Source organism: Passer domesticus, chromosome 6, assembly GCF_036417665.1.
Source record: "Passer domesticus isolate bPasDom1 chromosome 6, bPasDom1.hap1, whole genome shotgun sequence".
Lineage (NCBI taxonomy): Eukaryota > Metazoa > Chordata > Aves > Passeriformes > Passeridae > Passer > Passer domesticus.
The window spans coordinates 34542387-34560329 of NC_087479.1; the positions used below are offsets into that span (position 1 = coordinate 34542387).

General features: G+C 37.4%; 1 protein-coding gene across 7 annotated transcripts in view; it reads right to left on the minus strand.

The window, feature by feature from the left end:
* LOC135303095 (cytochrome c oxidase assembly protein COX16 homolog, mitochondrial) overlaps positions 1-17943 on the minus strand; it is a 45788-nt gene that overhangs the window by 22112 nt on the left and 5733 nt on the right. For 4 of the 7 annotated variants that reach the window (XM_064424399.1, XM_064424395.1, XM_064424396.1 and 1 more), the window contains 2 exons: positions 16397-16520; positions 10497-10574 (listed from right to left, as the gene is read on the minus strand). In XM_064424399.1, coding sequence (XP_064280469.1) covers positions 10497-10574; positions 16397-16432 — 114 coding nt within the window. In that variant the 5' untranslated portion in view covers positions 16433-16520. Of the gene's footprint in view, positions 1-4135; positions 4329-10496; positions 10575-16396; positions 16521-17943 lie in introns of all 7 variants that reach the window. The other 3 variants (XM_064424394.1, XM_064424393.1, XR_010364617.1) reach the window with 2 other exon arrangements.

Consider the following 17943-nt stretch of genomic DNA (forward strand, 5'->3'; position numbering starts at 1 on the left):
TAGGAACAGAGATAGTCTGATCCTTCAAACATGATATAAAACACAACACAGTTAAAAAAATGCACAAGCACACTAAGAGATTAGGGATGCTTTCCCTAATCAGAGTTAAACATCTATAAATATAAATGCATTTTTTTTTCTTCTCTGTGTAAGTTAGTGCCTAAGCCCTATCTTGAACTATGTGAAAATATGCTTGCTACCCCCATATGAACAACTCCAGTTCCCAGAAACCAACAGCAAGAAAATATACATCAACATTTTTTTCTCACTGAAAATAAACAAGAATATAAAACAAAACCAAAAAGTCTGCTTTTTTTAACCCTAAAAATAGTTTGAATTATGTTTTAAAACATCATTTGCATTTACAGTACATATCTGGTTTTTTACAGAAATTTACTGAGTAATGAAACAAATTTTACTTTTTATGTCTTTTTGAACAGAAACAATTTTTAGGATTCAGTGTGAACTCATCAAAATTGTTTTCAGTGCTCTGAAAATGCATTTCTACAAATAAAAGACCACCAAATTCTAATAACTGTCATCTTAAAATCTGCATGTGCTGAAGAAATTAACACTTCTTATTCTACAGTTCCCATTGCATTTAAGGGAAAATACTTTCCACACTGACATCTAGTGAAGTTTTATAGTAAGAAAAAAAATCATATTCTAATACTTTGTACTTACAAAAAGCTTTTAATTTCCCAAATCATTATACTTTAAATAACTAGTCTTTGCAACACACTTGTACATCACACACTATTTTCTTTTGAAAGATATTTTGCCACTATTTTTAATAAATAACATGTTTACCTGTCAGAGGATCAGACATTCTGATGGGAAGTTTAGAGAAAGTTATAACGATAAAATCTGGTGTAATTAAGTTCAAAATATGAATAGCAAAGGGTTTTCCTTTTAAGGGCTTAACATAGAACTTTATCAAATCTGATCAAATCAGATTTAGTATCAAATATCTACTAAAATCAATGGGAATTATGAATGCAAAATATTTTAATTCATACATTTTAGATATTAATAAGACAAGCCATCCCTCTTCTCTAAGCAGTATCCAAAAAGGAATTCCTACATGCACTCTGTAATTGAGTTTGGGCTCTGATTGTTTAGATTGCTCAAGTTTGCAACAGCATCATTTGGCTGCAAGCCTCAAAACTCAAAGGAGAAGAAAAGGAAGTTCCATTTATAAGAAATTGCACTTAAAATGGACACATGCCTGGCCAAAAGGTTTTCAACATTTTCTTTGTAAAAACTGTAGTGATCTAGAGCTCCAGAAGATCCCAGGTACTGGGATCTGCTGACATCATGGCTACTGGCTTCCTTAGATGAGTCTGGAAAGCGAAATGTTTTCTGATGCTTGAGGGAGACACTGGGAAAAACAGCTGGATATTAAATTATGTTTTGGCTAAAAACTGCCTGAAGCTAAGTTACACACTTGTAATCACTTCAACTGCAACGCAAAAATGCCAGTAATTAATTTTGGCAAAGTGACAGGATTTAAATAAACCAAACAGAATTCTTGGTAGTATATAAAATGTAAATATCTAAAAACTATCAACATTTTATGTATTGAAATTGCTTCCACTTGCAATGGCATCAGAATGAGTTTCTCCAGTTAATAACCTTCTCTTCATCTGAATCTAAATTTGACAACAGAACCATCAAGTAAAAAATTGAAAAAATGCTTCTGTTTAAAACAAACAACTCTTAGTACTTGCAGTGTATGTTGCATTTCATTACAGAGAGGCTCAATAATGTGAGATAATATCTTAACTCCAAGTCATCCTACAGGGCTGTAAGCTGTCTTTGGTGACAATAAGCACCTGGTCTAGCCAGATCCAATCACTGGAAACCATTCAAAAGTATACACACAGTGTCAGCCTCAGAATGTGGCAACAAAAATCTTACTGAATCCCAGAGCTGACTCTGGTTTTTGCCTTTTACAGAAAAATGGTGGTTTATATACTAAACTGAAAGGATGTCTGAAGAAATGAAACATACATCTCTGTCTGGTATCATAGCAAATTCAGCAGACAGCTCTTCACAGACAATGTAGAGAAGTCATCTGAGCTCAGGTAAAATGGATTAGCTTTTGCTGAAATCAATGCAAAAATCTGAATCAAACACTAGCAGCTGAACCTCAAAATCTTCAAGAATAACATGGATAAAGAGCTCATTTCCATACAATCCTTCTGGACTGAACTGGAAGAGCTCTTGCTACCCCTTTCATTTTGTGCCACACGCAGGACTGAAATTAGTACCTTGGATAGTTCTGAACCATGCTCAAAAAACATAACAAGTTCCAAATTCTGCCTGCAAATAGAAACAAAGTCACTGTAAGGATACCTGTTTAGCCATCAACAAGGAGCCAATCTACCTTTCTAAATATACAATTTCAAACCCTCCCACTAAGCAGGCCATGCCTGAAAGCAAGGTCTGCTGTAATTTAGTAAAATATGCTTCATGATATAAAGGTAACTGATTGACAAAGACTTTTCCCCCACCTATAAGCAAATAATGTTATCCTAAATGTATGCCTCTCACACTCTCTACAGCACCAAACATTTCAGTGTATTATTTTCTTAAGTTTTAGATGACCTAGGGCCAAGCTCAATAATGCATTTAGTCTTTGAAAATCAACTAAATCTACTTATACAAGGAAATTAGCCAGTTTATCATTAGACTTGAGACCCAGGCCAACCTGACCTGCCTAAGAAAAAGAAGAAAACAATAATCACCAACATCAATTCCTTGCCATGCTGCACTTGTGTAATTAGCTTACTGAAACCAATTAAACACAGGAAGATGTAGTTATAAATAAATAAATGCTAAAATGCTAGATGAGAAGACTTGATTATTCTGCCAAGTTCAGTGACAGATGCTAAAATGATTCCACATTCCTTGCCTGACAGGTTTAGAAAGGATACTTTTTCCATCCAAAATATTCCACCAAACACCAAATGAAGATATTCTGATTTTAAACTTAAATCAAGCAGGATGTTTTAAAGACAAACTCCTGTGGAATCAGATTCTCCAGAATACAGGAATGCCTCAGGCACAAACTACAGATTAAATAAGAGTTCCTCTACCTTCAAGACATCTGCTAGTTTGCTAATGAAGCTCCAGCAAAAGACAATCTAGGGCAGGCTTCATCTCAGCAAATTTTATTCATCTGTACTTTTGACTTGAAGCATAAAGTCTCTACTTAGGCTCTTCCTCCAGTCAGCTGTAGAAGGGCATTTCCTGAGAAACTAAGTTCCACTCGAAGATATACACAAAACCATAAATTGTCTGCACCTTGAAGTTAGGTAGAGGTTTATGTCACCTGTTGTTCACTGTTCACAAATAAAGTATATCCATATTCATACACTAAGGAAGATAATTGTCTCACTGCAATAGGGTAATAAAAAAATCTCAAGTTAAATATCTGTTTTTCAATCCATCAAAAAGATTACAACATATTTCTCAAGTATCTACTTTAAGACTGAATGAAACCCATGTTGGGGCATTTCCTCTCAAACCTCCTTTCAGGACTACCTAGATAGCAATTTCAAACTAGGCATTTCACTTAAGGCAATGCAAAAATGAGCAAGATGAAACCCTGACATAGCACCACAAACATACATTCAGATTTAGCTGAGTAGATACTGAAATTTCACTTCCCTGTCTTTAATAATACAAAAAACCCATTCAGAGTCTTTTCAGTATTAACAGTGGTAATTTAAATTGACCTTAGCATTGGTATGGGGTGTTTGCACACCAGGAAGCTTAGAGGATGAGTCTTAATCCATCTAAATCCATTTGGAATAAAATAAAGCAGAAAGCCTGCAGAACACACAAGGTAATTGAATGCACGGGACAATCTGGTAGCAGTAAAGTCCACTAATTGTTATTAGAACACTGTGGACTTTGCCAGTCCAGTCCAATCACAGTGGCTTGTCCTATCCGCATTACTCCTTGAAATGGTGAAGTCCATCAAGTTTTGGTCAGACTGAGGATCTTGGGGAACACCACAGTGTAACAGGATTTCAAACACAGATGTTTATCCACTAAGAATTGCAGTAAATATATCTTGCAGTTTTCAGTCAATAGAAAAGTTTGTGGAAGAAAATTAAAAACACACCTTTTTATCTTGCTACCTATTTCAGTTAAATTCTTAGCATCTTTGGTAGTTTTTCAAATAGAGCAAATACTGGGCTTTAACACAGAAGCAGGTCCTCAAATAAGATAAACAAGTCAGCTTGCAGTAAACCAGATTCATCTAGTAGCTTGCAGTATGTGTCATGATGGAAACCATCCACTGGCATTCCACAAATCTAAGTAAAAATAAATCGTACGTATTGTGCAATTTTAAACACTATAGGCACATTCAGAGGTTTAAGTGATTTTGTTTCAGAATTTTCACCTCATATGAAATATATTATTTAAAAGAAAAAATGATGCAACATATAGAAACACGACATTATTCATAAACCATACTAACATTACACTAAACATTGAAATTACATTTTATTCTGTAATGCTTATTTTTTTGAAACAAACAAACTAAAGAAACAAACCAAACTTTTCCTGGGGCACAGAAATCCTGTCCAGATGGACTTTATAGGCAAGTAAAATGGAAGCAATAACCAAGAGACAGTTTCTACCGCGCTACTCCAGGACATGCCCATATGTGCAACTCCCATAGACATACCTGAGGCAGTTTACATAAGGACAGCAATAGGAATGTGCCAGCCAACAACAAGACACAGCCTTGTCCAGTCACCAGCAGATGTATTCCCTTTTTAGGTGGATGCTGAACTTCATTTAAACACTGTGCTGCTGCAGTTGCAACCACTGGACTCAACAGTGTGAAACTCATTGCAGTACATGTGTGAACAGAGCAATGTTTTGACAGCAACACAAAAGCATTCTAATAGGAGATACCACCTCTTAACTATACACTTATAACAACAAGAAAATGCTGGACTGATTTCCTACACTTTTCTGAGGCAAATGTCTGATGTGTTCTTGCTTGACATAAAGTCTCATGGAAACCTGCCAGCTCTCTGCTCCTATTTCTTCCTAGTTATTTTACCCTGACCCAGAACACTTAAAGTAATGGATCTCGCCTGAGAATATTTTTTAATACTCATGTGAATTTAAATAATTCCTTATATTTGAATTAATTAACTTTCCTATTTCTTGTGTAAAGTGGAGCAGCATTAATTACCTATATTCTACAGACTAAGTAAGTGAGACAGGCAGAGAAGAGCTCTGTGGGGCAGGAGGCAGCTAAAGAGAGAAGCTGAACAAGATGGATATAAAATTTCCAGTGAGAGCAGTGGGTGTTATTTAAATCATAGGCTGCTGTGGGTCTCCTGACACCACTCATGAGATTAAAGACACAATGTTAAAGAACAGCACTAGGGACCAATTAGCAATATTCTAAACCTGTAATCCTGAGTATAACCAACCAGTCAACGTGCTTCCATCACTATCAAACCCCACTATGAGAACTGCTGTAAACTAGAAAAGTCAGAGTGCCATAAGTGCTCATGTTAACTTGCTTTTCTCTTTCATTTTTCAAAGGACAGCAAGATTTCCAGAATAATCTTCGACACACATGTAGCCATGATATTTTATGAAAAATCCTCTGCTAGGATTTTTCCCGTCCTGAGAGCTGAGAGCCTCAGGAAAGAAATGTAAACAATAATTATCTGCTGCTGTGGAAAGCCACAGGTGCATCTTCCATTGGTCCATGTGGATTGTTTTCAATTAGTGACCAATCACAGCCACCTGTGCCAAGGCTGTGAGCAGTCACAGGATTTTGTTATGCATTCTATTCTAGGTCTTGGTAGCCTTCTGATCCTTCTCCTCTCTCTGTTCATTTAGTACATTATTAATGTAGTATTTTAATATCATATATAACATAATAAATCAGCCTTCTGAGAAAAATGGAGTCAAGCCTCGTGTCCTCACACTTGGATGGCCAGCCTCGACACACACATGGCTCTTTTTTCTCAATTCAAGTTCAGGATTGTAAAATGAAAGCTGAGATCCTCACAGTTACATAATTTCTTGAACTAATACCTTAAGACAAAGCAAATATACAGTAAATGAAGATTCACAATGGCAACAATAACACTCTACAGGTGTCAATATGCCATACATCATGGGTAGCTACATGCCACTCAACTGGTCAAAAACACTAGCTAAGAAATGTTAAAGGCAATCCTCAATCTGCATAAAGCAGGCTTTACACTCCTAGTGTGCTTGCTGAGTATGCGTCCATGCACCACCACCATTCTTTTAAACACTTCCTGGGTTTACAGGCTTATTGCTTATAGAGAATGGTGAAAGAACAGGTCAGGAACCTTAATTTTCATCTGGATTTTAACTCCTGGAGCACAATGCAACAGTCATACACATTTAAATGCACAACAATCAATTTGAGGGTAAAACTCATAGAGGAGAAATTGAAATTCTATCATTTTGACTCTTTACTGCCTCCACCTTCTACCTCACTAAGACAGAAAACATTAGTATTATTTCTTAGCATTCTACTTTTGGGGTGCACTCACTTTCCCCAGGACAAAGAAAAAGTGAACAGGATCTTCCTAGCTTGTAAAGAGATAAGTAAGCAACACTATTGTACATAACCCACAGCAGGAAACATTTGCAGACTTCAAAGGGTAATTGATGTTTTGTTTCCTAACAAAATGGCATAGAGATTCCAGCTTTCTTAGATGTGCTTCTGCTGCACTTTACCCTGGAGGAACTCATTCAGTCCTATCCTATGCCAAAAGTCTGAAAACCTGCCTTGCAATAATACTTCTTCAACAGAGTCAATTTAGAGCTTAAAAACTCTCTAAAAGGTTTGCTCATGGGAGAAAAGCATAAACTTTTCCAGGTAGTTAATATATCACTTCCCTTCAATTCTCTACAGCAGCTATTAGCCAGCAGTACAGACCACAACCCATGTTCCACGATTCTTATATCCAAAATTAAATCTGAATCAAGTCTATACAACACCTGGAATGACAACAATGGATGCACAGCATATAAAAATAATTGATTGTTATATAGTTGAAAAAACATTTTCTGTATATTTAATAGAAATTACATTTTCAGTGAAAAAAATATAAATTAAATAAACATCTCCAATTACATACACAAGAAGAAAGACAATGAAAGAGCTTAGTCTTCCATTTATGAATAAAGGCATCTGGAACAATGCCCGTACAAACCTACTAATTTCTTCTCTGTTAATTCCACATGGTTTTCCCATAAGCATACCTGGTTTCTGTAACCAATTTTGATTTGCATAAATTCTTCCCAGAAAGTGAACAATTACCTAACCTAATGATTTCTCCATTAATGGACATTTTGGCAACAACAGATAATGGAGAAATCCTCTATTAGTTTCAGGAGGATTCTGAGTAGCATAAACAAGCATTACATCAGTAAGAGCCTCAGCAAGCTTCCTTTAAAGGCAGGGCATTCATTGTGCTGAGGGAATATGACTGATCTGGGTATTCTGAGAAGATAAAAATGTAGCCAAAATGGTTTTTTGCTTTTGCAAGAGATGGCCATATCTGAGCTCCTGATACTCAAAGATGAACTAAATGGATGAACTATCTGCTCCTTAGATACTAATATGCCCTCTTCAGCTGCAGCTCTAGGCTCTCTACCCTCTGCATTGACTGAGCTGCAGTCCAAGATCCCAAAACACTGTCCAAATGAGCAAGAAGACACACTCCTTTTGCAGCCCCTTCTCAGCCCACTCCACCTGCAGCTGTAGGCTCTGTCTCCCTCCCAACCTAACGCTACCCCAGCCCAATGCATCACAACCAAATCATACTCCCTCAAAGTCCAAACCACCATCTTCTCTTGAATTTTAATACCTTTGTCAGGGAATGTTCTTCAAAAGTCAGTTTGACATCAGTAACATAGTCTTTATTACTAATGCAGCTTTTTTCATTAAGGCACAAGAATCCAAAGTGGAAGCCAACCCCTCAGTCACTGAAACACAGACTACACAGCAGCAGTTCCACTGCAGTGCTGCCTTTGAATATCACTCTTGACTGAGAAGATGCTTACTAATGTGGTTTCCCCCTAAGCACAGTGTGATGTTAAGAGTGAGAAAGGAAAAGAACGGGTACTTCTGAAGGCAAAGGATCATAGTTTGACATCTGAAATGTATTACAGATTTACCACAAAAGGATTTTACCGCAAAAGTTTATTTTTTGTCTTTTTAGCAGTTGAATTAGCAAGAAAACATTCAGGAATCATGCTTACAGAAGGTGACAGACTCAAGTCTGCATATCCTTAAAAAATAATCAAAAAAGACAGGCACTTGGGTGTTATGAATCCTAGCCTGCTTTAGGATTTGTGCAACCTCTGCTTTTTGAGCAGTAAAATGTAAATAATAACCCTACCTTTTCTGGCAGTAGGACCATGAAGCTTAATTCATTTAAATTCTGTGAAAGTCTTCTGAGCTCCTTGTATTGAAACTATTATTTGATTAAATATTTTTATTATGCTGAAGGAGAAGGTGTAACAAAAAAAAAAATCTTATTTCTTTTATTGCTTATTGCATTTTTGCATCCAACCCCCCAATAAGAGCACTAGTCCATCTGTCCCAGTTCTGATAAGGATTTACAATACTAGAACTCTTATAAGAGAAAAGCATCAGGATTTTAACAGCACTTTTAAATTACTCATATTAATGTTCTTTTCCAGAGTTCCATGTACATTTTAAACTAGATTTTTTATCCTTTAAAATACATTCAAGTCTCATTGGCTGTCTTATTTAGTGAATTAGAATGGCTTTCAGCTCTGTTTTTATGGACATAGAAGCAGAAATTAATGAAACACACTGCTTTGATTTGTCCATCTACAAACAAGCCCAAAGTTGCTGTTGCTAGTTCTGAGCCAACACTGCACTGTTCTTTACTTCAATGTCATCTACTTCTGAATAAGGAAAAGAAAAAGAAAACACAAAAGAGATGCTGCAGACTTAAGTAATACTGGCTAGAGCATAAACCAGAAGTCTTCTTTTAGCTTTTCAGAGTTTAAGAACTCCAGGTTGAAGTAGCTTCCACTCAGAGCTTTCATGTACTACTGACTGATTCAGTAATGCTTCCCTTGATTATAGGGGAAACAGTCACATAGACCTGAACTAGCACAACTATTAACAGTGTTTGTCCCTGAGTTGTTGTCACAGTGCAGATCATAGGGGTCAAATGCAATACACTGAGTATGAATCTGACCCAAAAACTAACAGAAACACAACAGGCAAATTCTTGCCCCATTGTGATCCCCCATCTGGTTGGAGAAAAACTTAAAGGCTCCAACTGATCCTAAAGGGCTAGAAATTACAGAAAAAAAAGCACTATTCTCTAGCGCTAGAAGACAGCACTAGAGAAAAGGTTTGTAAGATTACTCTCCCTGATCTACAGGTTCTGTCATACACAGCTCTGAGCAGGAGTGGGCTACAGGCTGCATGGAAGCCATAGCCAGCTATGCAACACAGAGAACCATGAGGAATGATTAACGTCATTTACATGGTCCACAAGTGTCTAAGACAAAACAAAGGGGTTTTTTTCCTCCTGACTCTCAACAGCTGAGGATCTCAAAGACTTCACCACAGTTGAAAGCCTCAGTATTCAGAGTCCTGCACGACTTTTTTTTTCTATGAAGTCGCACAGAGTCTTTAAAACAGCTTTGTGCAACCTGTAAGTCAGCAGCTCTGAGAAACCAGAGAGACCAGAAAGTCTCTCTGCATTGCAATAGCAAACCTGCATATTACCAAACCAAGGAAAGCAAGCCAATATTACTGCTAAACTGACACACTCCTTTCAGATCATTTCATACGCAATTTTGAACTTGGAGGGGTAAATAGCACTAGTAAACATGCTATTTCCCTCAGAAAGAAGGTTTCAGGCTCATTTTTAAAAAGGCTTCTTATTCTTCAGGATATTCTGACACAATGGGTAGAGACTAGCTCCCGTTTCATTCACAAGGCTTAAAGAACAGGATGTAGCACATTGTCAAAGGTACCTGCTTGTCTCAGTCAATGCAGAGCCAAGCCCTGGAAACCATCTAACATTATATGCTCACTGCCAAGTATTGTTTGAAAACCAAACCCTTTAAAACATCAGTTTTCTTAGTCTAAATTGGATACAGTAGCCTTGTAATAACCTCCTTCTGACATGCTGCACTTCCTTCTCAGGATTCAGAATTGCCACTTAGAATGAACCAAATTAACAAAATGTTTCTATTATTTATGTTGATTTTTTCACGGATGGCAAAGGATTCATCATCATGTCGGCCCCTTTATTGTCACCTGCTCTGCCTACTGCCTGTGAGACCCAGCTGTAGCTCAGGGCCAAGCAGTGAAAGGCAAATCTCCTACACCACGTTTGCTTGTCCTATCAATTCTTTAGAAAGCAGCATGTTGGCATAAGGAAATGAAAAGCAAAGAAAATAAATTAAACTACCTTGCCATGTAGTTTGTGAACATCGTATCTTATCTGAGCAAATTCACGGAGTCCAAAAGATCCTCCGATGAGATAGAGCTGAAAACAGAATGAAAACAGATGTCTTAGGACTGTTACAGAAAAGAACATTTTGCACACCTACAAAAAATACTGTGCATACTGACCCAATTCATCTACCAAGGGACTACACAATTTTCCAACAGAAACACCAGGAGCTGAAGAAAAAAATACTTTAGAAAATAAGTATGGGTGCCTTCTTCCACTCTCTTGAGCCTGGATTTCACACATTTCCTCCCCCTTACAAAGACAGCTGCTACATGACTCAGACTTTCCAGGGACTTCCTCTCCTCTTACCCCTCCTTTTCCCTCCCCATGTGGTTTCCTGACATAATGGCAGCAAAGGAACCTTTACCTCACTGCCACAGGTTTTATCCTCATAAATTTTCAAACTCTGTGGGGAAGTAGCAGTGCCACGCTGACTTACTCTGATGTCTGTGGGTAACAGATCTAATTAAGCTTCTGAACAGACCATGACTGTAGCTACAGTTCAATAACATATTATCACCCAGGCTAAGAAATCACATCCAGCACACCTATCCTTTTATTACTCCTTAGTTATCCTGCAATTTCCTCCATGCCTGTGAAGCTTAAGAATAATAAAGGGAGAAAGGGAAGGACTTCATATCCACATAAGAAATCATTATATTATTCTTTCTTATGAGAGAGTGCTATCACAAAACTGCGTATGTATTTTTACCATTAGAAATGGATAGACCATCCAAAGATCAAATATTCTTTAAAAAGAGAAGAGACTTGAAAATTAGCTTAGAAATCTAGCTACTTTGTGTACGAGTCAGGTCCCTTGCTACTGCTCTGACCTCACATCTGCTGTTCTCTGTTAAGGCAGATGCATAGGAGGCCAAAAGGCTTCACATCTAGAGACACACATCTAAGGAAGGTGGAAGCATGAGGAAATTCTAAGGACCTCAGTCAAGATAGGAAAAAAATCCAAACAAAACCCACCACCACCCTCCTTCATCATGCACCTTTGCTGTTACAGTCCTTAAGTACACACTGTAGCTGAACTGCTGTTTTCTACACACTGCTGGCTGAATTCTTACTACATATTAGGTTTGCAGCAATGGCCAGTGTCCAAGAATTGTTATAATATGTGCAGGTAGTCACAGTGCATGTTCATTCTGGAAAGTAGAAGTTCATATCACTGTGGCCATAAAGAATTGGAAATTGGAAACAAAAACCTGCCTTCTACACTTAGTCATTCTCAAAGTTGCAGGACTGCATTACTTCCCACCAAGCAGGTAAAATTGCTCAGAACCACATGAACACTCTCTCCACGCACACACTTCAACACTGCTAAGGTACAGACTGGTACCCCAGAACTGATGGACTCTAACCAAAGAAGAAGAAACCCTTCATCAACAGCCAGGAGTTAAAAGCTCCAGAGCCTCTTTCTGGCCCTTTCAAAAAGCCTTAAAATCCAGCAGATAATAAAAACAATTTTGCAATATGAACACCCAGTTGCTAGGCCACAGACCACTAGTGTCAGAAAGCCAATCAGAAAATCATCATATGGTATCAAGTCCAGCAACTAGAAATATGAATGACCAAAAACTGGATGGCATCATACTTGTGCCATAGATGTTTCAAGGGACTAATGATCTTGCAGATATTGAATCATCAAAATACTCAGTAGGACAAAAAAAAAAAGGAAAGAAAAGTCTTCCTTGTGGCAGTATTATGGTAGGAAAAAAATAACAAAGCAGGAAATAAAGTGTTCTAAATGGATAAAAAGAACTTGGACATTATTCAAGATTTATTCAATCAAATCAGAAGATTTGTCAGATGAAGATATGGTAACACATAATGCTAAAAATCTCAAGGATCAGACTGTAATTGAATTTTAACATGGTTGATGCCTCAGCATAAATTTTCATTAGCTGATCTCCTTTAATTCCTAACAACTATTATGTTAATTTACAGCCACTGTGTTAATAAACTTTAAGTCCTAATAAACACAAATCTGAAATGCTATAGACACGTTTAGGCTATTACAAACCAGAGCTTATTGCCTTTTTTTTGTATTAGCATGTTGTCAAAGAATGTCTATGGCAAGGCAAAAGCACTAGAAATGGTTCAGTTATTAAACCAGGCAGAAAGCAGCAATCACATACGACATCAATTAAAAATTAATCTGCCCAAAAATAAACTTGCATGGAATAAATCCTGTTATGAGATGCAATATGAATAATTGCAAGACTTTGGCTTACAAAGCGATGCTGTAAGCTAAAGAGGAAATATTACATTCTTTAGTTTGGAAACTCTGTAATGTACTGTGCAACTACGAAAAATCAAGTTTTTGCAAGGTTGTTGTATGAAGTAAGTCACATGCTACTCACTTTGTCTCATCACATCCTGTCGTTTGTTTGACAGCACCCATCCACAACACAGTGCATTTTATATTGGCAGCTACACACAGCAGAGAAGCTGATGCACACACCTCTCACCTCCTGTTTTGGAATTCAGGTTTTGGCCTGATGCTGCAGTTTTACTCACAACACCTTGGTACTACTAAGAGGGAAAACCCACTTGGTTTGTGATGTATCTTTGCTCTTCCTACAGCAGAAGCACCGTAACAAGTTGGCACATTTAGCTTATCAGGCATTACCAGTATGGTTGCCTTTACATTTCCAGTACTGCAATGGCTGATTTATCTTACTATGAAACATCAGTTAAGCACCATCAGAGACAAAGCACATTGATGCTGTAAGAAAGTACAAATGCTGCTGAAAAATTACACAGCATAATGCTGGAAGGTTAGGACTAAGATTAAATAGTTTTGCAAAGGATACACACGAAGAATATAAATAATATGTTTACAAGCCCACATGACCAATGTACTAAAGAACCAAAAATGATGTCTGACTTTACTGCAAAACTAGACCAGAATCATTCATACTCAGCACTTATTTAATCAACCATCAGCATATCAATATAGTCAGCTGACAGCCCTGAGCATGAATTGCATTCATCTACACAAGCCAGAGCAGCTATGGACAGCTATTCAGTCAATTATCTTTTTGAAAACTGTGTTCAAAAGCCAATAAAAGAAGGTATAAATGAATTTATGCAACTGTAATACTATTAAAGGTAGCAAAGGACTCGGTGACTGACATGATGCATGGAGTAAAACTCTAAGTCTTGGCTTTAACTGTTTCCTTTCTCTTCTGGTGCACTGAGAAGGAAGATGCCCTCACTACCTTAATTTCAGTTGGCTGTATTTACAGACAACAGTGAACCAGCGAGAATCACCAGTCAAAATAATTAGAAGCAGAATAAGACTCAATTTCCAGCACCATTATTGGCTTGTTGGCTTTGCATAGTTTATGTCTCACATTCTTTTCTAATTGCCCAAACTGTGAAACAAAGATAATCCCTACATTCTTTGCAAAACACTCTTCAGCTAAAAAAGCATTACAACGTACAAATTTGCCCAATGTAACCCAAAAGCAACAGTGAAGTCCAGTATGTTCCATCCACTAGTCCAGGCATAAAAAGACAGTGGAAGCTATTCAGGATGCAATATAAATATAAGTTAGGTTGGCACCATTCTAATGAATTCAGGATCAAGTTCACTCTCCTGTTAACTGAAGAGAGAAAAGTAATGTCACAGATAATAAAAATTAATTTTTTTCATTACAGTTTTAGAATCATACAGATACTTAATATACATGATAAAATATCAAGGCACTGGCATCTGAAGGATATTCAAGCTGCAAAGTTCATATATACCTGCATTCTTTTATTGTGAGGGAACTATTAATTTTATTTGCTTCAGAATGCAGAGAAAAAAACATTATGTAGTGAGCATCATCTACCTTGTTACTTGAATGCTCTCAGCAGATTGATGAAATTATAGTCACTTCCCATTTTTTCCTTTACACCTCAAGTTTAACTTAGGGAGGCAAAGGTCATTAACCATACTAGTTAGCCAGCACTTAACACCAAAGCAAACAGCTTAATAGCACTGCTAGCACAACCCCCATGGAAGATCCCACTTTGGACTATTCCTTTATGTTTCAGTGAGTACACAAAAAACCCCCTACAATGCTGTAATGCAATTATGCATGCATGGAAGACTTGCATGTTCCAAAACAAAATGAAAGATAGGATGTGACATAAGAGCACCATCTGTCACATACACTCAGCAACCTCAATAAACATTTTATGTAAAAAAATGACATAAAATTCTCTTTAATAACATTCTTTAAAAAATTCTATTTGTTCATGTCTCCATTGGAAAGTATGTTATGCAATCAGTTATAGATGGCATGAGACTGATCCCCTGAACCACATCTTAGGATGGGAAATACTTGTATTTGTCACCAGCTGTGGTGGGTGGTCATTGAGGACTCATAACAGCAGAATTTAGGACTTAAAACAGATCCCTCCTTTAGTTTCCTGCATAATGTAAAGTAACCAACTTCAGTTCATCAGGTTAACAAATTATAAGAAACTGCTCCTCTGGCAGTACCAGCAAAATGCCACGTTACAGGCATCCCTGTTGTTAGAGAAAGCCATTCCTACTACAGTAGCAGTCATGAAAGATAATTATAAAGTCATAAATCCCTAAATTAACCAAATCACCATGTTTAGTGCTGCCAACACAAACCATGCAGTGCTAGAAAATGTTATGATATGTATACAAAGAAGGAACGTGGTAATTTTCTAACCTCTTCTTCAAGACTTCTGCTACAAACTCTCCAACTATTCATCAAGAAATTCAAAACTAGAGCAGTAGTGAATTATTTTAGTTTAGTTTGCAGTGATCACAGCAAAGAGAGTTTTGGGGGTTCCTTTATAAAGAACTGTCAGATGTGCAGTGCAAGGCTGGTGAAAGATGGCAATTTGGCAGTCCAGAAGACGGAAGTCTCTTTTCTTTTCCCTAAATAAAGTAGCAGGGCAAACTGCCAGTCCCAGAAAATACCAGGCAAGTCATCTTAACCTGAAGCGCCCCCCTCTGCCAGCTCTAACTCTCAAAAGTTTATTTTCCACAGCCATTCCTGCATTTGGCTCTAACACTGAAACTGCAGAGAAGAGAGAAAAACAGTGCAGCATCTTCTCAGAAACTTACTAAATCCTCTCCTCACCCGCAGTGGAAGAAAAAGAGGGTCTACCTTTACTTCTTGTCGACACAAAATGGAAATAACTAAGTTCACACCAGAGGTCTCCTTTGAAGGAACACAGAAACCAAAGCCATGCACCATCAGGAGTTATTTCATTCATAGGTCCATCAAGTAAGCAAATGCTCTGACTTAATGCACGTGCTAGAATCTCACACTGTAGAAAGGCTGAACTGCACTCAAAAACGGCTGAAACACAGCAGTAGATGACCACATGGATACCATGCTGGCATTCAGGACACAGCTGCTGGTACAAACTGGAGCCAATTGTTACTGACTGATAAAGCAGAGTGTAGTTTGCACAGCATGTAGAACATGTGCAGAATATTAAACTTGGCCCAAGGTATCAGGTTAATTGGCTCAGTAAGAAAATGTTCAAAGCCATGATTTTAAAGATTGCAAATATGAATGGCTACAGGGCAGAGAACCAAAAAAAAGTCCCGTCCATAACCTTTCGATCTTACTATTCAATGTCTTATGAGAAAACAAAACTTTTGTTATTCTGTTATTCTTATTTTATTATTCACAATTTTGTGTGAGTTGTCCAACTCATAACAGGTTTTAAACCAAAGAAAATGCATCTAATAGAAACCAATCTAAGAATAATGCAGAAGAGATAAAAACCCACATGTTCCTCAATGTGAACATGAGCAAAAAAGGGCATTTTCAGCCACAGCATTGTCATTTTGCATTACACACATTGCTTGGGCTGGTAAGACAGCAAAGGAACTTCATTCTACAGCTGCAGATGTTTGAAATCCAAGTCTGTCCTGGTGGTTGAGCTGCAGTTTCTGAACACCACCTTCATTTTCTCCATAAGCTTCTAAAAAACAAAATTTAGATTCCTTATTAAAATTATCATTTCCACAACTCACAGGTTCAAATCTCACCAAGCTAAACTACAATAAGAAAGTGTTTACATCTTGTGGCAAGCTGCTATTCTTGTGATGTGTTAGGCCCTGATCAAAACTGCAATAAACTGAAACTGGCATGAAAGAACATAAAAAGAAACCACAATAAGTATTATTTCCCTATTGATAATCCTGGGCAAGGAATGAAGATTAAACATTCTGTAGAATAAATGTGAATCTTACACTTTTACCATCACAATCCCTTGAAGAAGTGGGAGACCTGGGGCAGGACTAAACACACGCTTGCCTGTGAAAACAGGCAAGTCTGGACTTCTCTTCTGAGGCTCAACAGAGAACCCCAGACCCCCCAAGTGCCAGATTAGTCCATTCTAACAGCATTAAACGATGCAAATGCACCCTTTATGTTTTGAAATGAAAGAGGGAAACTCTGAAGTACTAAAGAGTGCCTGTTTGTTACATATATCTGGAAAACTGTTCTCAAAGATTGAAAATGAAAAATGAAAGGCATTGATTCAAAAGGAGAGCTCAGAAGTTTTAAGACCTGACAGTCAACTGAAAGATGGAAGTCAGCTAATTCAGCCTGCAAAAATTGGACTTCACAGAAGCCCCTTCAGCCTGAACACTCCGGCTTCCACACGAGCACAAACAGCTGCAGGGCTGGTTTTGTCTGGAACAGCTCCACACTGTGGATTCAAACACACACAGATGAACAGGAGATGCAAAGCAGAAGCACAGCCGAAGTCAGACACGTCTCATCATAGGCCTAGAGACCCAACATGTACATTACCAGTCACTGAAGCATAAAAGCAACACTCTGCTATTCACTGATTGAGAGCAACAACTTTTAAATTCTAAAATCAGTTTTGTATTTATTGCTCCTCGAACCTGCAAATGTAATACTTGTGACTTTTACAGGCAATCACAATTTATCAACAAATACTAGAAGTCAGAATTATCTTCTCATGGATGAGTGTTAATTCCTATTCATGTCTCACAAATATATTAACATTTAAATCAACTGTTCTGCACATGTTAAAATTTATTGTGAAGTTACATTAAGTAATAGATATTAATAAAAGTCCTGCAACTCAGTATTATGAACTGTACAATGCAATAATGTAAAAGATGTTAGCAATAACACTGACATATCTAAAAGTGAAAAATACTGATTGCAGTAACCCTCCTTTAAACAATATCAGAACACAATGTAATAACAGTTTCTACTCATGGACACTGATAGCAACAGTAAGATCTCAGAATCATGATTACTCCCAAGAAAAATTGTCCGCATTTCCAGTGTTCATATAATCTTTTTGCAGGCAGATCCTCCAGAATCTGTGGGGGAAAGTGTGCCTTGTATTTAGCACGCTCTAG